This window comes from Pseudonaja textilis, chromosome 3 (genome assembly GCF_049901715.1).
Source record: "Pseudonaja textilis isolate UNSWEBS1 chromosome 3, rPseTex1.2, whole genome shotgun sequence".
NCBI lineage: Eukaryota > Metazoa > Chordata > Lepidosauria > Squamata > Elapidae > Pseudonaja > Pseudonaja textilis.
The window spans coordinates 61810103-61835340 of record NC_141992.1 but is presented as its reverse complement, the minus strand read 5'-3'; the positions used below and the strand labels follow the sequence as shown (position 1 = coordinate 61835340).

Below are 25238 nucleotides of genomic sequence, written 5' to 3'. Positions count from 1 at the left end.
AAGCATTTTGGCTAAACTGAGAATGAAGAGAATAAAAAGTGACCTGTCCAGCAGACCTGGATGTAAATTTGCCTTTTATGTATATTTGCCTGTAATTTGTAGTTTCAAGCTGAACACACAGTTAAATGCTTTACAGCATGTTTGAACATCACCAATGAATATTATTGTTTTATTTTGTTAACATAATGGTTCATAACTTTAAGGAGGATGTTTTCAAAGCAAACATAATTTCCATGTTACCTATTTTTCCCCTTGTTCCTCTCCATACACTTATAGAAGCCGTATGCTTGCCAGATTCCTGGATGCTCTAAACGTTACACTGACCCAAGTTCCCTTAGAAAACATGTGAAGGCTCATTCTGCCAAAGAACAACAGATGCGTAAGAAGGTAATACCAACATTTCAAAGATCAGGAATTCCAAGAAGTATATCTCTACATGTTTAACTGAATGGATATTGTTTTTTTCCTTCAGTGATTTCACTACAGGAACAGGACCCCAATTCATTTTCTTAAACTTATAGTGTTTGCCTTAAATGACACTGTTTTGTTGGCAAGTATAGGACATGATGAAATTGTACCCCTTTAGGTCAATTGATGAATTGTCTCTGATCAGATCCTGAAACTTGTCTACAGATCATCCTTGATTTATGATTGGTCATTATAACAACTGTTCAAAGTTATAACAGGCTTAGAAAGGGTACCATAAAGCACTTATGGCCATCATAAAATTATCACATCACACAATTGTATTTTGGGTGACCAGTTGCCAAGAACCTCACAATCATGTGATTACCATGGAAATCTACTATGAATGTTGTTGGGGAATGAGTACAGAAGTTGGTGTCTCTCTTTGGTGGGGGTTTTTTCCCCTTTTTTTCTTTTATTGGATTTTGTATTTCTATTGACCAGATGACCTTACTAACTGTTTTTCCATCAAATGTGCACTTCTATGTGAACACAATAAGATAAAGCATAAATAAGAAGTAGTTGAACCAATATCATAGTTGTCTGTTTTCAAAAATTCTTTAATTAATTTATTAAATTAGTAGTTCATTTACTACACTTAGCTTACAATGGATCAAGAAACAAATCTTAGTTTGTTTTTTACAGTAACTTTCTTGCACTTTGTATTTCTACATCATAAGCTGATTTGAAGTAATCAAACGAATTCCAATCTGCTTAAGTCTTATTTATATATGACAGTGGATTTCTGGTTACTTCGGTGTTCAGTTGAACAAGACTTTCTTGCCTGTTCATCTTGAACAATTAAGTATTCTGGGTTGTCATTCATAAGAAATACTGCAGTGATCTGCAAAAATAAAAGCAATATTGATTATTGCAAAACAAAAATACGTTATAGAAAAACAACCCTTAGAAATGATAATTGACAGTAGATTTTAAAAAGTAAAGGGAGCCGAAAAGAAATAAACAACAAAAAGTTACTATCAAGTGTCAAGCATTTCATTTTCAAGAATCCATCAGGAAGAGAAAATGAGTGAATTTTCTGAACAGGAAAAAAAAGCCACAACCTGAGTGCTATGAGGGAAATATCCTATTCCTGAATGAGGCTAATAAAGCATCCGGCATCTGAAGCATCCATGGCAGAGTGATGAGGCAGTGGATATAAAAAAATCACAATGACAGATGCAATCATGCAGTCGAAGCCTTGCCACTTTGTACATGTGTAGATGAGATACAAAAGAAAGGAGGGTTTCATATTGCGGTTGTAATTCCTTTCTTGAGTAGTTCTATCATACAGATTTGCAGATGCCTCAGTTAGTACCAATATTTTCCAGACACAAGATTTCTTAGAACCAAGGATATAGAAGTTGTATAGGCTTCAGGTTTTGAGGCAAGCTTCCCCTTCCTCAAGTTTTTAACCTGAAATGTCTTATTGCATGCAGTACATCTGCTTCAACATTGAACCTTTACTTCCTACTTTATTTAAGCAGCACTGCCCCAATGAAATGAATTCTTAGATGAAAAATAAGCAGTTATGCAGTACTTATAGCAGTAGTAGTAATAGCATAAACCTTGATTAGCTGGTTTTGTCCTAGAATATTGAATGTTTATACAAACTGACTGTAAGACTGAAGGTTAAACTGCTTGGCCTAGATCTTTTAATTTAGAATAACCAAGCCAAGAGAAGGGCAGAATTGAATTCTATAAACTTCAAAACAATAACCATTTATTAGCCCAGCCATAACAGGGGATAGATATTTTGGAGTAATTTGAGCTTTGTGTTATGACAAAACCTTGGCAGCATTAGTATGTTTGAAAAAGAATTAGAAATGCTTTTCTTTCTTAATTCTCCTCTCCTGCTGTTTCTAATATGATCGACGTTGTGGTTTGCGAAGAGAGCATGCTTCAGACACTTTTGCCAGTGCATTAATTTACATGGAAAACAGCTGACAGATCATCAATACCTTTTGCACATGAGCAACAACCCACCATTTTGCTCATTTTAATCTGAGAAGTACCAACATTTTTCCTTATCTAGAAAATTCCAACCAAGACAGTTACCAATTGACGCATTTCTTTGAGAAAGAGAACTTAAGATATGAGAGGCAAATACTGTGCAGCTCAGTTACTCTGTAAAATTATAAAATGCATAGTAATTTTCTAAAAAACAACATGATGCTGGTAGATTAGTGTGATAAATTTGCATATGCAAAAAACCCAAATTAGAAGCACCAAGCGCCTAATATATCTCCCCTTGCTGAACTAAAGGAAACAATGATGTTTTGTTTTTTTGCAGATATGTATAGGCTATGGGCAAAAAGCCATATGTATTAAATTAGCTGCATTTGAATTCTACTCTTTGAAATGAAAATCTCTTTCTTATAGCTATATTCATATTCTGATGCTGAACAAGAAATATTAAGTGAATGCTTAACTATGCAGCAGCTTCACCCTTCTTCACAACACATTTTGGATGGGAAGTGTGGGAGATCAATGAGCCACCACGACCTCATTACAGGTGGGAGTATTTCTTTTAAATACAATAAATAGGATTCATTGTGAAGAACTCAGATGCAAATTCCATCTAAATATAAAGCTTGCCAGATGCCTCGAACAAACATATCAGTATACCGTTCAGGATTTTTTAAAGAATATACTACTCCAAAGAACATATCAAAGGAAGAATGTAAATATGTTTAGACCTGAAATTCAAAAGTAAGATTAAAACAACTTATTAATAATCATGCTGTCAATTTGAATGTGTAAATAATCAACTTATATTTTGAAATATGCTCCTGATATAGCTGATGGCATTCTTTTGAGTTATATTTTTAGACAGTATAATTATATTTTTTCCCAACAAGAGACAATTTATGTGAGGGCCAATTACAATGCTTGACTACTGTCAAGAAAACCAGGAAAATCCACAGAGGACCAATTACTTGATAGGACTCTCCTTTTATCTTCTACCAACTTCTCATTCAAGTAAAGGTTCTCTGGGGTTATGAAATAAGAATGACTTCAAACTGTAAACTTGGTTTAAAAAGAGCCACATTCTGTATGTGCATGAAAGCACTGAACTTAGGAAAATGACAGAATGCTATTCCATAATGATCTCTTTGGAACATGCAAAAAAGTCCATGTGGCCATCTCTATTAACAGCTATAGTAGTTTAAGACAGAAGCAGTAATTGTGGTCTTGCATTTTCCACAAATTTCCATTAAGCAACCTTTCCATAACTTTATGCCCTTCATATTGTATGTATGTGGTCATGCAGCGCAGAATTTCTAGCAATTTGAAATTTGCTGTCTGATCTCATCTGAAGGAAGTCTGTTTACCATGTCATGTAAAACAGTTTGTAGCCCAGATTGCCATATTGGTGATACTTTGAGCTCAGGTTATCTATATGTGCTATAGACATCTGGAGTGCACCAAGTTGGAGCAGGACTGAAGTGATCCTTGGCTAAATATAGCTATTAATTCAAGAATAATGGGTTGGAACCTTAGGGGTAGGATGTCAGACTGCCAAAAGATACATGAAAAATGGAACATACAGCAGCAAAGACATCTGGCCACCAGGTCCTACTTAGAACCAACAGATAGGTTGCAAGCTGTGGTAGGATTCCATTTTGAAGGTTACTTTATTAGCATTAGTGAACCAAATTACTTTGTAGGATACATAGCAGACTACAGACTTAAAAAAAAATGTACTGTCAAATGTTCTATACTATGCCTCATTCTATTCTCTTTGAAAATAGTTAATACTAAATTGCTTTTTCAAAGAAATCATAACATAATGAATAGAGTGCTGCTTATTCAGATTACCTAGAACCTTTCCCACTAACATATTTTAAATATACTAAGGACAAAGCTAGCATCTGGAGATATTTTCTGTGATTCTTCTCCTGTTATGCTGAATTTCAAAGTAACTCCATGTGCTTAGGCTAAAAGGGGAGAATATTTTAAGAGTGCTCTTGTGGTTACTGGTTTTGCAGTGCTGCATTTCAAAATAATTAAAGTGAATGCAGTACTGCTGCTTTATAGAAAATTTAGGCTACAAATCCTTATGTAAAGAACATCAAAAGAACCTAGTTAAACCAGGCAGAGAGGCCAGGTAGCCCAGCTCTCTGTTGCCATCAAGAGCCAACTGAACAAGTATCTTCCCTAGTTCCCAACATGTTACTGTTATAATGGAATTGTTTCACATAATTTATAGTGCACCCTAGGTCCATGTGTATGATAATTCTCTGTGTGAGAGCTATTGCTACTATATCCGTTTTACAAGAGAGACTAGCTCACATCTTTCTAATTAATTCGCTATAAATCCAGTTTAAAACACATATAGATGAAAAAAATCAATTCAGATAACTTTGGATGTAACATTATCACCTGAAATTTAAAGTGAAATCTTTGTGAAATCCAAAAGTTAGTACAGGTTATTAACTTTCTGGAATATGAACCAACAGTTATAATGTTTGTGATAGTGGTGAATATCTGTAGCTTGGATGTAGAATGAGGGTAAAGGTTCATTTTCTGAGCTTGTGGATTGGTTTCTGAACATTTCATTACCAGGCTAGGTAACATATTCAGAATTTAGGGGATGTCAGTGTTGCTGTTTTGCTTATAAGGGCTTCATGTCATCAGTAGATCTTGTGATGGGGAGGTCAGGTCACGGTCATCAGGTGAGAATCGTGTGATGGACCTTGTGATGGGTTAGATGTGGTTGCATCAAGTGAGGGTCTTGTGTTGGGCTTTGTGATAGATCAAGTGAATGTCATGTCAAGGTGAGGGTCACGTCAAGACCCGTTGCAAGATCTTCACTTGATGTGACGTCGCCATCACAAGACCTATTGATCACACAAAGCCCTTATAAGCAGAAAAACATTGACACTGACATCCCCTCAATTCTGCTGAAGATGTTACCTAGTCCGGTAACGAAATGTTCAGAAACCAACCCACAAGCTCAAATAACAAATCTCCACCCTCAGTTAAAAAGCTTTTTTAAAATAAATATTTAACAGATATGGATAATATTTACGAACATGGCATGTTTTCTGAGTGAATGAAACTTGCCAGTTTTCAGACCAAAAAGTCAGAATAGTTTTTATGACACATTATTAAAATAAAAGAATGCTTACATTGAAATTTGTGAATATGGCAGGCCATCAAAGTGTAAAGGTCTTTTTTAGGAGAAACTTTTAAACTGTTTTTTTTTTTTTTAGCAAATGTGACTGAGTAATTGTTAGCCTCTCCTGAGAGAATAAAGTTTCCACAAATTTATCCAGAACTGATGGAAGGGAAGGATTGCTCCAAAGAACTTGGCAGAGAGTTAAAAGGGATTCTTCTTTTCCCATCACTTTAAAAGAAATTTATATGAATGTGACATATATTGTAGAGATGGCTTTAAAAATAATCTGCAAAATTTTGGAAGCAAAGGTGGAATGCAAGTGCTATTATTACTAAACAACAGTTTTAAGTAGTTTTGTTATTTTGGCAGAAATGGGCAGTATTTTTTGCAGATATTAGTTTAAAGAGGGTGTGAAACACATTCTTGAGAGAAGTGTAGCAACAGCATTTGTACTCATTAAAATATCACACAAGAAATAAAGGAGCCTCTTGCCAGTTCATAAGCTTATAAAGAAGTACTTGATGCAAAACTCAGTTTCTGAAAATAATTGACACACAACCAAGATTTTAGCATTCAAGCCGCTTGTTCATGGAATAATGGGCTGGGGCTTTCTCACTCTTTTGCTGCAGAGAGGTGAAGACCACAACTGATCACTGTGGCTTTTCAGTTCTGCAGTCCATCTAACATTTCCTTGCTTGTAAACACTTCCAGACATTCCTCCCCTTACCCGCTTTTAGGCAGAGAAGTTGTGTTCTTTACTCACTTTGCTTCATGGGGAAACCCAGGTTAATTGAGTGGTTTTCTTTACTTTATGAGCAGGAGTACAGAAAACAGCACTGTTTGCATGGTATTTCTCTTCCAGTTACTTATAGCTCAAAGATACCCTTCTTAATTTGCAGGCAGGCAGCATCTTCAAGAAAAGCAGTGGAAAGTATATTTTTAGTGCTGATAGTAAACCAGATTCTGAACATTCCTACTTGCACTTTCAGTCAAATACAGATAGTTATAAATATAACGGTAGGGTATATAGTCACTCCTTGTGTAAAAGCAAAGTTGTCAGTCACAGCCTACTTTTTGCTCTCCATTCTCCCTTTGCCTTTTGTGCGTGCGTGTGTGTGTGTGTGTGTGTGTGTACTTGTGGAATGCATCCCCAAATTGCTGAAGGGAGAGGGCCTTTACAGAAAGCAAAAAGACAGCAAATGTGCTGCTTTAGTCTGGCAAGATTTATGTAAGGCTCAAGGAATCAAAAATGACATGTATAGTTGTTTTTGAGTAGTTACCTTATTGTGTTCACCTATTGACAGAAATCTTGCCAAACTAAAGCAACAGTCTGCTAAATACTAGATATACTCCAGTGACTTTCTAGGGAGGGTCTACTTTCGCCCTTTTCCTGAATATGAAATATTCCAAGCTTCATGATCTCTTTGCTCTCTGGGCAAGGTCCCCTCCCTCCTGCCACTTGGGACTGCATTCCACAAAGTCATTTTTATCTGATTCTGGATTGCCTAAATCACTTTATTGTAGTTCTAATCATTTTGGAATAACTTGATTGGTTTTGGAGAAGACTCACATTACTTCAGATGACGTGCAATCTTCTCTGAAGTAGCTCATTGCGATTCAAATAGTTTTCAGCAGATCATATCCTTAGAGCATTAACCATCCACTAGGCTATGATGACCCCAGTTTTGAGATGTTTGTGGGACTTACAGAAAATAATACAGTGTTCAGAACTTTTTGTTTTGTTTGCTTTTTCTGAACTTGCAATTTTATTTCTTTTATCTTTGCAGTTACTTGGCAGAATCCCTAAAAAGCCTTTATCCCAGATGATTATGTTGCTAGTTTTCTAACAGATGTTAGTGCTAAAGGTTAAGCCGTTTAGATTTTGATGGATTACATGTATTTATAATCTGAAGTGGTTAATGTGTTAGGAAACCACACACACACACACACACACGCATCAAGCTAAGATATACACCAGGAGTCTGCACTTATGCAGCTTAGGTGCAGCACATTGTATCTACAGTAAATGACTGCTCCTCATTTGAACATATAAAGGAACTAAAATAACTAAATATTTTGGTCTTTAGGATATATCCAGGAAAACAAAATTTTAGCCTATGTTACTATAATACCTTGCTTTACTATAATTACATAGTTTCTGCAGAATAGACAAATAGTAATTTGCCCAGAATGCTAGTTAAAAATATTTTCAGCAAATTAGCAGCATTGGATGTTTCTTAGTGATGATAATGGATAATGTCCTAAAATTGCTATTTTATTTTATTTCATTTCATTGGCATGTTATTTATCAATGTAAACAAATAAGCTTAGTATAAACTCGAATGTGTATCATTTTAAAAACCTCGCCAATCCTTTCAGGGACACTTTAAATCTTATGGGAGAAACCTATAGCCCCTTTTAAATGCAATTTCCAGAAATAAATGAGTATGAAATGGTTGCTTTTTAGTGCCCCACTTATGAACATTTTGTTAGAATGCCTACACAGGATCCCATGCAAATAGGCCTCTATCCACATATTCAGAGTCTATTATAAATATTTCTATATTTGCTTTCTATCCCACCTTTATTATTTTTACAAATAACTCAAGGCAGTGAATCTATCAAACACACTTTTCTCCTCCTATTTCCTCCACAACAATAATCCTGTGAGATGGATTGGGCTGAGAGAAAATAACTGGCCCACAGTCACCCGTCTGGCTTTCATGGCAAAAGCAGGACTAGAACTCATGGTTTCTAGTCTTGTGCCTTAACCACTTGGTCAAACTGGCTCTCTAATAATTAATAATTAAATAGACACTGTGTTGTAAACATGAGAGATCTTTGTTAAGCTGTCAATAAAACAACCACTGGGATGTTATCACAGCCTAATTATATTCATTGTGACCTCATCTCTGAAATAGATATCTTCCTCTGTTCTTATTTGTCTTATCTGTCTTCCTTCTGTTCTTATCTGAGATTTGCTAGCAAAAGAACTTGGTATGTGTTTAAACAGCTAACCCCCAATACATCAAATTCTTTTTTTTTTTGCTTTACTTTACATATGACACTTAAATCCACTCCATTCTAATATATGCGATGTTCTAGTATATGCCCCCAAATGTTGGGAAAACTTATAGAAATAGTTAATATTTTTATTTTTTTGGAAAAAAAATCAATTTATACGTTGGTAAGACTCTGTATACTTCAACAATCTGTAACTGCAATCTAGGTAGATTTTCCTTTCCAATGTTGTATAATAATCACCTTAGTGTCATTGTCAAAGTCTGCTTCGCAATAGTCTAAATAACATAACATTCCTAGATAGAAATGGTAGTTCTAAAATTACTATTCATAGGTCCATAAATTCAAGACAAAAATGTATCAACTGAATGACAAGCCATTTATAAATTAATGTTTCAACTTCTGTATTACATTTCTAACATTATGAAAATAGTCTTTCATAACCAATCTCTGACTTGTCCAATAAATTTGAAGTACTATTGTATGAACCACATTTGAGATCAAAAGAAGCTTGTTGCACAATTTTTAAAATAAATCGTCACTGGTTTAAAAAGACATCTGCTTTTTGAGTTTGCATACCTGTTAGCTTTTAGGGATTAAAAAGAAATGGTACCCCAGATGTATGTCTAGACATTGTAGATAAACTAATACTCTCAATCTTTTTTCTTATTTAGAATTAGCTAAAATAATTTTCTGATATCTCATAGCAGCCAAAACAATTCGTCATGCTAAAGATAGAACTTAAAACTGCAAACCTTACTTGGAACTATCTACTTAAGATCTTTGATTTCAGTGGCTGCCAGAATTTTGCATAGGATAAAGGAAAACAATATTTAATGTGCAAATAGATGATAATTGTTTAAAACAGTCAACTGATTGTAGTTGTCTTCAATTAGGGTATGTGTAAAACATTAACAGTATAGTGTAAATTTATTCCACAAAAAAGAAACTTCTCAAAAAATAACTTAAAGTTTACTAAAAAGTGTACCAAAATTAAAATTGCTTTTGTAATTGTGAATACTAACTAAAAATTCTCTTTTTACGGCCATGTAATCCCTAGACAGCAATTTAAGAGATCCGTAGTTCTAGATATAAACAACCCATGTGCATTCCAAGCAAAAGAGTTTATTGATTAGGGTCTAATTTCTCAGTTTTAAATGATTAAAATTTGAGGCAATTTTATCTGAAGGACCAGAGCATTACTAAGATAGATTCAATTTAAAATCAAATCTATTTATAATAGAATTGTCCTGTTTTATAAAAAACAAGAGATACGGATTTATTTCCCTTAATTTCCATATGATTTCTTAACTTTCTTTCTTTCCTAAAGTAGAATAGGAGCTCTGCTCCTAGTTCCATTGTACTATTCTGCTTTTTAAAATCTTGTTCTCTGTATGAAATTTATTATACGGGTAGTCCTCAAATTACAACCATTTGTTTAGTGACTATTTGAAGTGACTTATGACTGTTTTTCACACTGACAACTGTTGCAGCATCCTCATGGTCATGATCAAAATTTAGATGCTTGGCAAGTATTTATGATGGTTGCAGTATCCCAGGGTCATGTGATCAGCTTTTGCGAACTTCTGATAAGCGAAGTCAACAGGGAAGACAGATTTTCTTAACAATCATGTTACTAACTTAGCAACTGAAGAGATTCACTTAACAATGGCAAAAAAGGTTGTAAAATGGGGCATGACTCACTTAACAACTGCCTTGCTTAGCAACAGAAGCTTTGAATCAGTTATTGTCATAAGTCGACGGCTATCTGTAGTATGAATGTTAAAGCTGACTCAACAGCAGCTTTGATAATTTTACCTCTGTACACATGTTTCAGCTAAATCCTATTGCACTCCATAACTATGAGATTGTGTCTTAATTTCCAAATTGTTACTCTTATGAAAATACTCTGTTGCTTGCAAGGTATGTTTTTAACAAACTTACATCAAATACTTTTTTTTGCCATATTATATTGAATTATTAAATTCAACTATTTTATTACTATTTGGCCAGGATCAGTAGGACATACCTAAATTACATTTAGACACTAGTGTACGTCTCATCTGATTGTTATAAGACTTAGGTATTTTTAGTTTGCCATGGTACCATTATATTCAGAAGCAAGCTCCAAATGATATTGCCTACAGTATCTTTTTTGTTTATGTCAACTGCTTCATTTGTTTATTCAGAAGTGCAACTTTTCAGACAGTGTAACCTTTCTGGAAGTGAATGGCTCTGGAAGCACCTGTATTTTTCAGGAATCTAGACATGTGCTTTTTCTCCCTTTTTTCACCTCTTATATGGGACATTTATTTGATTTCTATTCCAATCAAATAGTAATGTGATGGCTAGGAATAATATACCATAATAATAGAATGTAATCAATGTAATGTAATACAATATAACATATTTTAAAATGTCATTTGAATATTAGCATATGGACTAAGCACACTAAGATGCCCTAAGAAAGAAATTATAACATCCTGAAATCATACAGGTGTCTGAAATATAAATGAAAATAGAGGCAGAATCCATTATACCAGTGGTGGCTAACCTTTTTGGTGTCCTGTGCCGAAAATTGCATGCATGCTCATGTGCACACACTCATATGCCAGCACCCAGAAGGCAATGCATGTGGCCCCCACACCCCCAGCGCATGCACATGTGATTCTCCCCCATGCTGCCTTCTTACCTGCACTGCGCATGAGTGTGCCTCCCAGCTGATTTTTGGTCCATTTGAGGCCTTTTTCAGCCTTTCAGAGGCTCAAGGGAAGCCTCTGCAGCCTTTGGTGGACAAAAAAATGGGCCCATTTCATCACTTCTGGTATTTCCGGAAATACAGGAAGTGATGAAACACGGCTGTTTGGGGCCTTCAAAGGCTGCAGAGGCTTCCCTCAAGCCTCTAAAAGGCCAAAAAAAAAGCCTCAAATGGGCCGAAAATCAGCTGGGAGGCACGTGCATGCACAGTGAGGTAAGTTTGGGGCTCGCATGCCTACACAAATGGCTCTGTGTGCCACCTGTGGCATGCGTGCTATAGGTTCAACATCACAGCATTATACTATCTGCAGAGAATAAAATTATAGAATAACATTTTCTTTAATAGCTTGTAATAACTTGTCATGTGTTCTCAAAAAGACTTTCCCTCAATATAAGAAAAGGCTTGTGGTTGGAGCACTTATCAAAATATGAGGGGGAAAATGGAAATGTGGAGAGTGCTAATGCACATCACATGCAAATCCATCTGTTTGTTCTAAAGCCAGTACTGTAACAGGAAGATTAAGTCAGCAAACTGGGATTAAAAAATGCAAATTTTGGGAAACCAGTTTGAGTTTTGAAGGATGTTAGTTTATACCATTCAATACAAGTCACTAGAGTTGTACACTCTCTTACTAATGTTCATATAATTTCTTGATTCGTTTTAAGAGGTCGGTGCTAAATTTGAATGTCTTTCCTGATATGAGCATTGGTAAAAACTTTTATCCTATTTGTTATTTATTCAGAAAGAAAAACAATCTATACATTAAAATAATGTTAACATCCCCCTTGCTAAGGGATTATTTTAAAGCTGGTATACAGGCAATCCTCAACTTATGACCACAATTGATCCTAAAATTTATGTTGCTAAGTGAGGCATTTGTTAAGTGAGTTTTGCCCCATTTTACAACATTTCTTGCCACAATTGCTAAGAGAATCACTGTAGTTGTTAAGTTAGTTACACAGTTGTTAAGCGAATCTGGTTTCTCCATTCCATTGACTTTGCTTGTTAGAAAGTCACAAAAACTGATCACATAACACTGGGACACTGCGATTGTCATAAATATGAACCAGTGGCCAAGCATCTGAGTTTTGATCATGTCACCATGGGGATGTTGCAACAGTCCTAAGTGTAAAAAATGGTCATAAGTCACGTATTTCAGTGTTGTTGAAACTTTGAACAGTTCGTAAATGAAGTTTTATAAGTTGAGGATTACCGGCAGAAAAATATAATTTAAAGTTGCGCAGTCATAAGAACAATTCTCCCTTAATCTATAAAAAGACTTGGCATTGGCATTGTGTTTCCAATGACCTTCTCCTCCTCCTTTTGACCTTCAGTTCAGGCAAGCATATTTCCCATGTAGGCAGCTTGCTTCATGAACAATACTAGGAAAGTTCAGAGATCCAGAGCTTTTATGCTTCTTCAGTCATTTCACTTTAAGTGGCCACTCCCTGTGATGCATGTGAAGGTTTGGTTATGTCAAGGAACCGAATTCAATGCTTTATATCCATGTGATTCCTTTTCTCTAAATAAGTATGGGGCTGCAGTGGCTCATGTGGTAAGATGCTGGGCTTGTACACCGCTGAGGTCGGTAGCTTGGTTTGATTCCTGTGAGTGAATAAACTGCGCAGGGACAAGAAAGGAGCCTACTCCAAATGCCTACCGGGAACCGGCATTCAGGTGTCCCGCAGGTAAAGATAACATCACCTGAAAAAAATCCTTTCACAGAGATAGCTGTGATTTCAGTGATCCCTGGCTAACACATGCCATATGCTAAATAAATAAATCTAAACACATGAACATCCTTTCAGAACAAGCTGATTTCTCACTGGTTCAACTACAGTCCACCTGTTGGGCTGTCCTCCTTAGTGCATTAGGGCTTGATTCAAACAGTTTAACTGCAGTTATAAAACTGTTATGTTTGTTTGTGTTCTTTTATCTCTAAAATTGCTCTTCACTAAGCAGAAGAAATACTCTCTTGCATTTTTATTTCTATCCAAAAATAAATTTATATTATTTATTTTCTTTCTGAATATATGTGTCCCAAGATAATGTTGCAGGATCCAATCTGGATCGGTCATCGGGACAAGAGGTTTTATCTTCTGAGCTTTCGGACTTGGGCTACAGCCCATCTACTCTCTAGCATAAATCCTTTAATTTATGTAATTTTTTACATGATTTGAAATAATTTTTCTGGAGTCATATACCAATAATACATCATTTTACAAAAATGTTCTGATGTTATAACATAATGTAAATGTCAATCCTTTTAATCATGTATTTTGCCACTGTTCCATCAGTTTATTATGTGCAAACATACGTTAGCCCATTTTATCATACAGTGTTTCACTTTTAGAATAGAATAGAATAGAATTCTTTATTGACCAAGTGTGTTTGGACCCACAAGGAATTTGTTTTGGTGCAAATGCTCTCAGTATACATAAAAGAAAAGATACATTTGTTAAGAGTCAAGAATCATAAGGTACAACACTTAATAATAGTCATAGGGTACAATAAGCAATCAAATCATACTAGGAAACAGTCAATATAGATCATAAGGATATAAGCGACAAAGTTATAGTCATATAGCCACAAGTAGGAGGGGATGGCTGATAAGGAGTGATGAGAAGGTTAATAGTAATAGTACTGCAGTGTTTCACTTGTTCTTTTTCTGCTTAAATTTCAATAAAAGTTTATACATTCATCATTTATACATAGTTCAACTTCAAATTCTGTTTTCTGTTATTCAGTTCTAATCCTATTGTCTACTTTTAATCTTTCTTTTAACTGTGAAACCAAAACCATTGAAAACTATTCTCCACAGCCAATTTTGTTTTTCCATGCACAGTAGAAACAAACTGATTTATTTCAGTTTTTCCCTATAGTGTATTTTAAATATTTAAGATATACATGATTTTATATTTGTAAAATCTGGAAGATACTTCAGTCTCATTCTCAATGTTAAGACAAGGTTCCTGTTTTATTGATGATCGGTAGCTTAAGATGAATGATTATAAAGAGCTATTACAATAGTGCTACTCTTTCTAACCAAATCCACGAAGAGATTTTATAGAAGTGAACAACTTAACCTATTGCAACTTGTTTGAGATATCTGTACTAAAAAGATGCTTTTTAGAGTAAGTATAAAAAGTTTTCACTGACAAACATTTTTTTTCCTTAGGGATGTATACTAGCTCCAGCACAAACCACAATGGACCATCACCTGGCCTTCTACCACCGCATCAGAATGTTCTGTCGAGACAACACATACTTGAGTCAGCTCTCACTAGTGCACATCATCATGTATCATCCATAGGAAGTGACGGAGAAGGGTATGTAATAAAATATTTTCCAATTTTTAATGTTCCAACTTTCTGCCTTTCGTTTGGGTCTCCTGAACTCAAGAACAGGAAAGATCATTGCATGCAGTCATATGTATTCAGCCTGCTACCACCTGTGAAGCTTCATTGACTGGCAATTATTCTTACATTTGAAGGAAGAAAGAATGAATTTTTCTCTAAACTCTTTCTTAAAGATACATATTTGAAAAGTGAAGGACGAAAAAATGACTCTTTCTGAGCTTCATTTGTAAATCATATTAGAGTGGTGGGTCACTTAGAGAGCTATTTTTCTAAGAAACCAAAATGGATCCCTAAAGGGACTTTCCTAAGTCTTATTGCTCTAGGGAACCTGAAGGAGAGTTCTGTAGGTTGTGCTAACAAAAAGATCTTTGAAAGTCTTGTTGGACCCTTTCAGGTTATCAAATTATTTTAAAAGATATAAGATTTTGTGTAATTTACTTCATCAGATGCATAGAGCCACATCTCTGTTTTCCTCCTGAAACTTGAGCTCTGTGCTCATAATTTCCCACGTCCTCTTCTCATGTGATTGAGTGTATGCATTTTGGAAATTATATTTTCTTTTACATTAAATGTGGGTAAGTGGGGATACATATATATACACTTTTAAAAGGTACTTTTGAAAACTACTGTTATGTGGTAAAGTTGGATAAACTGAATGCCTCTGAGTTCAAAACAAATTATAGACGGCAGTGTTTTATTTCAAAAGTATACTTAGGAAAGAGGTTAAGATTGTAGCTTCTAATGATGACAGGCCTTTAGGGTGGAGAAAGAGAAAATTATATGTGACCCATAATAATGCCCATAACTGTATGGCTTACTAAACCAGCATCTATCAGCCCTATTTGGATAGTGGGAAAATTAAGTTTCCTGAGGTCCGGTAATTTTTCAGACATTCAAAAACTGAGTGTAAATAGAGCTTCCATTCAATTTCTATTAGAAAGTTTTCCCATACTGCAATTATAAGGGCTTGTTCTTTTGGCCACCCAGCTTTTGTTCAAAATATTTTGACTTTGCTCTCCTAAAAAAATCTGCAATATCGCATGCTGCAATAAGAGTGATCTTTAGTTTTGAGAAGTAAATAAAAACTGGAAGAAACTGTTTCAAATGTGGAACTTTGGGATGGTTCCCTAAACATTATTTAAAGGAAAAGGTTTTGCTTTTGAGTCTGTCCTGATATTGCCTAATGATGCTTAGGTTCCAACTTGTTAAGCAATGGAATGTTAAATGTTATTAGCAAATATAAATGCCAGTCTTCACAGAATTGCAAGTATGATTTTGGATAATAGCTCAAAGATCTTTTCTTCTATCAGTTGTGAGGGAACTAATCACTTTCTCAGATTAAGTGACTGTTAACTGAGGAAGGAACATGGGCTGATTTATACTGGATTTACCAGAACACCATAACATACATGCACACAGACACTTTTAAAATAACTTCCTCTCCTTACCATATCATGAAGCACTAGATTAAGTGATTAATTCACTCCTAGTCAACAGGAGTTCCAGTTTTTCAGATATAATCTTTATGACCTCATAAATTATTTTATGAAATAGTATGCCAAGTTATTTTTAAAAGTATGTGCATTCATGCAAAACACCCATGTGTATTATGGCCTTCCTATAAATATAAATTGGTTGATGTTCCTTCCTTAGAAAACAATCTGAACATGAAGTTAGAACTACAGCTCAGAGTTTGTAGCTTGCCAAGGATCAGTAAAGACTAGAATTCTTTCTGTTGTAATATTCCACTTGACAGAGTAGGATATTGGGAATACAAATAGAGGGTGGGAATTTTTGTTTGTTTCTGTTTTTCTTTCTCTACTTACTTCCTTGGGTGTTCATTGTCTCCTCTGGTTTTCCCTTCCCACTGTCATGATACCAATTTTGATCCTCCTTAGGGAAATCCATTATTTCAAGAATCTTTTTCTTAGTTATACATTACTGATTGATTGATTTATTCCTTTCCATTGATGTAATTTCTATTGTGTCAAAAGCATATGAAACAAGCCAAGTGATTTCACTTTTTATTGGATATTCCTTGATAAGCTTCAGCCAGGAACAAATTTAATATTTATTGGCTTTGACTCTTACTGGATTGAATTTGGAGAGAGAGAGAGAGAGAGATTGCTAAACATGCAATGGAAGCACATGCTAATCTAAGAAAGCAAACTGTGTCAATGTGCTTTTAACTATGCTTTTTTTTCAGAAGCAAACATCTTTTTAATTGATCCAGAATCTATTTGTCTGAAAACTAGGAATGTCTGAAAACTGACAAAACTAACATTCTAGCACATATTAATATGAATATTTTTAATGATACTTTTAAAAATCTAGTAATCGTGTTGATGGTTGAGTGAATTATTCTAAATGCAATAAAAATATATTTTTAAAATTATGCTACTGGCCTCTCACTTAATTTTTGGGATGCATGCAAGTTTATTAAATTGGAAGATACTTTATATTAGACTATAGTGTGTATATGCAAATATATAACATGTCATTAGTTTATAATATTTATTCTAGTCATAGTGATCTCACTAGCAAGATTTGTTTTAGCAACAGAATTTGTGGTGTTTTTCCATCATAAAGAGTTTTGCAATAGATTCAGTTTACCCAGGTCCACATTTCCTGTGCTGAATTTTGAAGAAAACTACCAGTTGTTTTCAGGACAAAGCATTCTCTATAATCCTGCAGTTTTGCATTTGGGAATACCTTAAGTCAAGAAATTGCAGTGTTGTGGAAAGGTGTAGTGGTGAATGATATATTAATTCTATCTTAATAAAACATCTTAGCTCTTATCATTTCCTTGAAGTAAGCCAGGGGTGGGATTCAAATTTTTTAACAACTGGTTCTGTGGGCGTGGCTAAGTTGGTGGTCATGGCTTGGTGGTCATGTGACTGTCTGGGTGTAGTCAACTCAACAACACTCACATCGAGGCACGCATCTCTTTGCCTGGCCTCTCATGACTGTGGGAATGCTGCAACAGTTGTAAGTGTGAAAAATGGTCATAAGTCACTTTTTTCAGTGCCTTTGTAACTTTGAATGGTCACTCCACACAAGCAAAGTACCAGCAAAGGAAGGAAAAAAAAACTCCAGAGAAGTTCCAGAGACAAGAAGTCTAGTCCTGCCAAGAACGTTCTAAGGGTTAACGGAGAGGCAGTTTCTGTAAGCAACACCAGAATGTTTCCTTCCTGCCTTCCTTACAGGATTAGGCCAGTAATTTCTTCTAACAATCGGTTCTCCGAACTGCTTAGAATGTTAACAAACGGTTGTAGCGAATAGGTACGAACTGGTAGAATCCCACCCCTGGATTTGGAGTTTTCATGAGCTGTAAGCCATAATCATCTCAATTATGACAAATCATGGCTTGAACTATCTTGCTTTGCATGTAATGTGTTTATCTCATATATTAGGTTCACCTTTTAAGTTGCATTACTGAAATAAATGAACTTTTGCACGATATTCTAATTTTTCGAGTTTCACCTGTACATATACATAACATCCTTGGAAGATAATAGTTCTATATGTCAACAAAAAAGTTTAATTAAATTGTGGCTTTTAAAAAAACAAAAAAAAATAAAACTTAATTCTTTAACTGTTCGATTAGATACTGCTCCTGATTTAGTTATATAACTTTTGAATCTGGTTTACTGGTGAAGATGAGACTGCCAAAGTATCCTCAAAACAGTCTCTTACTCTTTATAACATTTCATCAGGCAAAGCTAAAAAAATATATGGACTTTATGTCAGATATATAGTAATTTCAGTTACTTGTTAGCCAAAAATAATGTAAAAGCATATTGGATTTTTTAAGATCATAGTTAGGAATTTATATTTTTAGTTTTCAAACATTCCAGTTACTATCTTCTGACAGCTAGATAACTTATAATGGCAGTATGCAGTATATCAAGAGTATAAGGCCAGTAATTTCTTCTAAAAACCGGTTCTCCAAACTGCTTAGAATGTTAACAACCGGTTCTAGAGAATAGGTGCAAACTGGTAGAATCCCACCCCTGAAGTAAGCTAAGTAGAATGGTGTTCACACAAATCTGAAACACTCCACCAGAATAGTTTTTCATAGCAAATTAAGGGAATGAATCTTTTCTAAAGGGCTCGTGTTTGCCCTAAAAGGTCAGAGACTCTTGGACTTTTTGTATTCATACCTACTAGAAGAAGCTCTAATGGATTCTGTGGTATGGCTTTTTATCAGTTGGTATCACACCCTAATTCTGTCTAGAAGTGGATAATAGCAATAGCACTTAGACTTATATATTGCTTCACAGTGCTTTACAGCCCTCTCTAAGTAGTTTACAGAGTCAGCATATTGCCCCCAACAATCTGGGTCCTTATTTTACTGACCTCGGAAGAATGGAAGGGTCAGTCAACCTTGAGCCGGTGAGACCCAAACTGCCAAACTGCTGCCAGCCTATGATCAGCAGAAGTAGCCTGCACCACTGCATTCTAACCACTGCGTCACTAATCCACCATGATTCATGTTCCACATCTGTTGATACAATGTACTGTACAAGGAGGAGCTTTTGAAGATAGTCTATCATTATCTAGTGTAAAATATAATCTTGAGAAAATTCATTGGACAGCCATCTGTCAGAAATGATGTAGGGTCTCCTGCTTGGGCAGGTGATGGTGGTAGTGTTGGACTAGATGACCTACAGGTCCCTTCCAACTCTGTAAATCTGTTTTTAAAACATTTGCAGCCATATTTATCTCCTCTCACTTAAATCTTGACTTCTAACCTTTTACTAGCCTAATTCAAAATTGTGGCTTGAATTTACAAAACAAAACCTGCTTTAGAATCTCAGGTGATTCAATGCACCCTCTCACAGATATTTAACCAAACTCCAAAGTCATTTTTAAAAACCTTTCCTGAAGTAATACTACAATATCCATGCTTCAGTAGTAGGAATAATGACTTTGGCAATAGGATTGAATCTGGATTGTTCTTGCAAGTGAAATTTGTTCCATGTGCTCTCATTACTATGGCTTTGACAGCGTGTACAGATATTTCTCTATTTCCAGTATTTTAAAATAATATAATATGTAGATATATTCTTTCTATGTTAAGATCATTTTATAATATCTTACTTTAGGCCTTGTTCTTCTCTGATGATGGCTACACTTTTATTATAATATGTTATATATTATATAATAATATATTATATAATAATATATTATATAATAATATTATATATTATATTAGATTTGATTTTATCTTACAGAGTAGTGTTCTTTTAGTGCTTTACTGCATTTTATTGCATACATTGCAGAGAGAGACTAGAAACACTATTTGATACGCTGTTGAATAGTGTTATTAACAACAATAAAAAATGCCAAATAAAGTACTTTTACACCCAGATTTCCTCTGAGCTTTCTAAAACCACAGGAGAATATTTTATGGCAAAAACGCACTTGAAATAATCATACACAAAGCTAATACTATTAATTGCTAACACAAGGCTGATGTCCCTTTTAAGAGTTTTCTGCAATCTTTTTAGGGCACTGTATTCATTCAGGTTATTGGAATGTTGTACCTTTGTTAATACAGAGTGTCCTCACTTGCCAACCATAGTTTGAAACTCTGTTGCTAAGTGGTGCAATTGTTAAGTGAAATTCAACTTCATGTTGGCTTCCCCATTGATTTTGCTTGTTGGAAGCTGGCTTTGAAGGTCACAAAATGACCATCACGTGATTGTGTGACACTGTTGCCAAGCACACAAATTGCGATCATATGACTGCAAGGATGCCACAACAGCCACAATTTTGAGTGTTGGTTGTAAATCTCCCTTTTTTGGTGCCATTGTTAACTTTGAAGGGTTGCTGAATGATGAGTGGTCAAAAAGCGAGAACGATCTGTAGTAGACATACGCTCCATCAGATAAAAATGTATACTGATTACTGCACAGATTCAATCTGTGGTCATTGTTTTCTACCTACTTTACCCTTTTGGTAAGCTACAAGGTTTTGCCCCATTTATCACTTGTTGACTCCTTGTTGAAGTATACAGAATGTACAAAATTTCTGCACCATGAGCCAAAGTGATGACAGGTTGCATTCCTGAGCTTAAGTCTTTGGGATGGAGCAAAACGATTGCTATCACAAACTATAATGACTGAATCATCAAATATGACTGAAGCCAAACACCACAAGATGCTGAGCACAAGAAACCTACTCATGTTTGACAGAAAGGCTAAGGATTTGATTTAAAGCCTTCTTTTTTTAAAAAGCAACAACAAAAAAGGCCCTTGTTATTTTGTTCTTTGCCAAAGTCAGTAACAAGGGTAGTGCTCAGTTTTCCCAAAAGGTTTTTAAGACGTTTACACAGTTTGACAAAAAAATATTTAATTTACTTGAAAATGATCTAACAAAATCTGACTTCATTACCAAATATATTTACCCTGGCTACATATGAGAAGTATTTATTTCCCTTTAATAAAGAAGCATGTGACGCATAGAGATCAGGTAACTTTATACCAATTTATATTAATATTAATGTATGTTTTATTTAGGAGTAGTTTGTCATATAAAAAGTAGATTTTGTTATATTAGAATTTTTTTGTTATTGCTTTTAAAGTTCCAGGTAGCAATGTGCTATATTAACGTCACTTTCATTTGTCCAGTTTGATCTGTAGAGCCTGAAAATGTGTTTCTGTGTATGTATGGGGAAACCTATTGTCCTCAACTTACTACCATTCATTTAGTGACCATTTGAAGTCATGAGGCATTGAAAAGGTGACTTATGACCATTTTTCACACTTCTGTTGGTTGCTGCATTCCCATTGTCACATGATCAAAATTCAGAAGCTTGGCCAGTTCATGTGATAACCTTTTGCGACCTTCAGAGAACAAAGTCAACAGGGAACCCAGATTCACTTAACAACCATGGCAAGAAATGCTGTAAAATGGAATGAAATTCATTTAACAGCTATTTTGCTTAGCAACGGAAATTTTGGAAATGTTGCACATCAAGGACTACCTGCCATTCAAAAGAAAATTGAAAATTGAAGCTACAGAAGATAGATGTGGTGCCTAAATATGTATCCCAATGTATGCACTAAAACAATATTGCATGTTTCTCAGAGCTTGCCCCATTGTCGTTCATCAAGACAAACTAAATGGTTATTTGTGGCACTACTTCACACTTCATAGAACAGTAGAATTGCCATCTTTAGCAAAATGAAAACCTCCATTTGCAAAGTTATTCATAATCCTGGACAGCTTATGCCATAGTATGCCACCACCTTAAAGGAGAATATTCCTCATAAACATATTTGCAAAAACAAGTAATATGAACCAAATAACTGAATAATAGAGTTGGAAGGGACCGTGGAGATCTTGTAGTCCAACCTCCTGTTCAGGAAACCCTATACTATTTTAGACAAATTGTTTTCCAATCTCTTCTTAAAAACCTCCAGTGTTGGAGCATCCACAACTTCTTGAGGCAAATCAGTTCACTGGTTCATTGTTCTGTCAGGAAATTTCTCCTTAGATCTAGGTTGCTTCTCTCCTTGATTAGTTTGAATTTGGTGCTGGCTTTCTGCTTTATTTGAATGGTTTTTTTCCTTATCCTGATTGGCGTGGAAGTCTAGGTCTGTTTTTATTGGTCTTCGAGTTGCTGTGTTCTTGATACTTTGTGCGTTGGGGTTTCTTAGTACAGCTTGGTTTCTTGTGAATGGCCGATAATTATTTATTAGGAGGCTAGGTTTTATTTGGGTAGCTGGCTGGGGCATATTTGGTGGGGGTCTGTTTGTGTCCAGGTGCTTGCCTGGATTGTGGGATAGAGATTTTTTTGTTTGAGTGCAAGCTTCCAGATGATTGATAGTCTGGTGGAGTCATCTCTTCTATTCATACTATTAGGTCTTTTATCAATTTCTATGGCTTCTCTGATGATTCTGTAGCTGGGGTTTTCTATAGCAGCTAGGGTTTTGGTGCCATTGAAGTTGATGCTATGACCTGTGGCTTTCATATGTTGGACTAATGAGGAAGTGTGTTCCAGCTTTTTTATTGCATTCTTGTGTTCTTCAAGGTGGGTACTTATCCTTCTGTTGGTTTGTCCTATGTATGTGGCAGGGCATGATGTGCAGGGTACTTCATATATGCCTTGGTTTTCTAGGTCAATTTTATCTTTCGGGTTTCTTAGGATGGCTGCTATTTTTTTGCCCATTTTGAAGGCAGCCTTGATGTGATGTCTGCGTAGTATCTTGCTGATTTTGTCTGTTGTTCCTCTTATGTAGGGCAGGACAGCTGTTCCATAGGTTTGTTCATCTTCTGGGTCTTTATTGTGTTTCAGTATGTTTTTGTGGATCGGGTCAGTGGTTTTGTTTTTGTGGAAGCCATTAGCTATCAGTATTTTGGTCAGGGTGCATAGTTCAGTCTTTATGTGTGCCCTGTCTGCCAAGAGTTTGGTTCTGGTAATTAGTGTTTTACCATACATATAAATACCCATGAAAACATAAGAACACGCACACACACACACACACACACACACACACACATAAAATATGATATAAGAAGTTTGAACTTTTATCATTAATAATTTTTCTGGTGGAATATTGGCTTTTTATAAGCTAGGTTCTCTTCTCAAAAACATTAAAAATAAGATTTATGGAACTAAAATTGACCTTTTTTAGTTGATAGACACACGGAGAGATAATATGCACACACAGTGTATTTATTGTGTTGTACAAAATAATTTTTAATTATAGCAATTACTGGGGAAAAGCTAAATGATTTCCATAGTGAAAATGTAGATTAATCTGTGTAACATAATGTTAGCCAGTGTAGCAGTACTATAAAAACCATGTTACAAGTATTACAAAGTCCATCCTGTGTGGCCTTCAGGCCTCAAACTATCTGATCAAGTGTTGCTAGTTTTCCTAAATCTGATATCCTTCATTGTCTTGACTATGTCTTTGATAATTTCCAACTAGCCCAATTATTGTTCTGAGTTGTAGCCTAATAAGCAAAGTAAGAGAAGCATAATATAACCCAGACTCTCTTCAGAACAGAATTTTCTAAACTCAAAATACCCTAAATCCTTTTGAAGATCCGTCTAATTGACTGCATTGTTGAAAATCTCTGAAATTTCTCTAATGTGGAGATAAAACCTGCCCTCCCATAACCACAAATACTAAATTGACTTTGCTTATTTAGTTTAGAATATTCAAGTTGATTGTGCTTAATACTAGATATCTAATTTGATGTTACAATGTCTAACTAAAAAGACTATTACTATTACTGGAAGGTTTAGAAATCAAGTTTGGACCTCCTTTTGTTTTGATACTATTCCCCCCCACCCAAAAAAAGAACAAAATAAAACTTCAGAAAAATAAATATCTCTGCAAAATGTGTGACTGTAGAGGTGTGCCTAATTTCTGGAGCATTCATTCATGAGGGAGAAACACTTGTTTTGTCTGGTTTATTTTTGCTTCTAGCTGCAGGGGATGATGTCATGAAGGTAAGACAGTGCAGATATTGAGGGTAGTAAGGAATGAAACAGGATTCTTAAGCCTTGGCACCAATTTTAGCCTTAATTTTCAGCTCCACAATAAGAGAAAGTCCAGTTTTTAAAGCCCACTTTTTAAGTCATCAATTAGAATTCTTGCAAAAGAGGGAAAGAGAGAGACAGACAAAGACAGCCAAACAGATAGATTTTTGTCCAACTAAATCTAGGACCATAAAATGTGGGGAACTACCAGAGACATTGACTACCCAGAGTGTAAATTCCAATTGAAGGTATAATACAACTCAATAGTGTTTGTTTCTTACTTACAGTAACGTAATGCAATAATAATAATAGAATATTTGGGAAAGAAAATGACAGAGACTGATTTAGAAAGATGCTATTAAAAGAAATGCTGCATATTCTCTAAAATGAGACAAAGGCACCTGGGACTGATTAGTAGTAAAGTTCACCAAACTTCAGATTTTTCTCTCTCTCTAGAAAGTTTATGGTAAGACTATTTCCTCAGATTATGTTGACAGAAATTCCCCTAAGGCTAGACCTAGAAACGAAATGCATAGGAAGAAACTAATGCTCTACAGAAACCTAATTAGGGTAGCTTTGCACTTCATTTTTAATTTTATGGGAAAAGATGAAAATCATTGTTTAAGGTGTGGGGTTTTTTTTCCTGGTCTTTTTTCTTGATTTCTTTCCGCTTAATTTTTTGATATCTAGAGCCTATAGCTACATTGAACTTTTTATCATTCACATGACTTACGCTTCATTTATTAAGTAGATTTTTAATTCTCTCTATACTGATTGTTCATAGAACATTGTTTTACCTAAAAATTGGAAAGGTGGAGTAAATGTTGATTGATTGATTGATATGTCTATACCACTCAGCTCAGTAAAACTCTTGGCAGTTTACAGAGAATACAGGAAGTCCTCAACTTAACAACTTTTCGAAGTTACAATGGCACCGAAAGAAGTGATTTATGGCTATTTTTCACACTTACCACCATTGAAGCATCCCTATAGTCCTGTGACTTAACA

At 35.2% G+C, this 25238-nt stretch overlaps 1 protein-coding gene across 4 annotated transcripts in view; it reads left to right on the top strand.

Annotated features, from left to right (window-relative positions):
• GLIS1 (GLIS family zinc finger 1) overlaps positions 1-25238 on the top strand; it is a 210237-nt gene that overhangs the window by 168077 nt on the left and 16922 nt on the right. For all 4 annotated transcript variants that reach the window (XM_087929939.1, XM_026707118.2, XM_087929938.1 and 1 more), the window contains exons 6-8: positions 277-387; positions 2848-2980; positions 14548-14698. In XM_087929939.1, coding sequence (XP_087786065.1) covers positions 277-387; positions 2848-2980; positions 14548-14698 — 395 coding nt within the window. The remainder of the gene's footprint in view (positions 1-276; positions 388-2847; positions 2981-14547; positions 14699-25238) is intronic.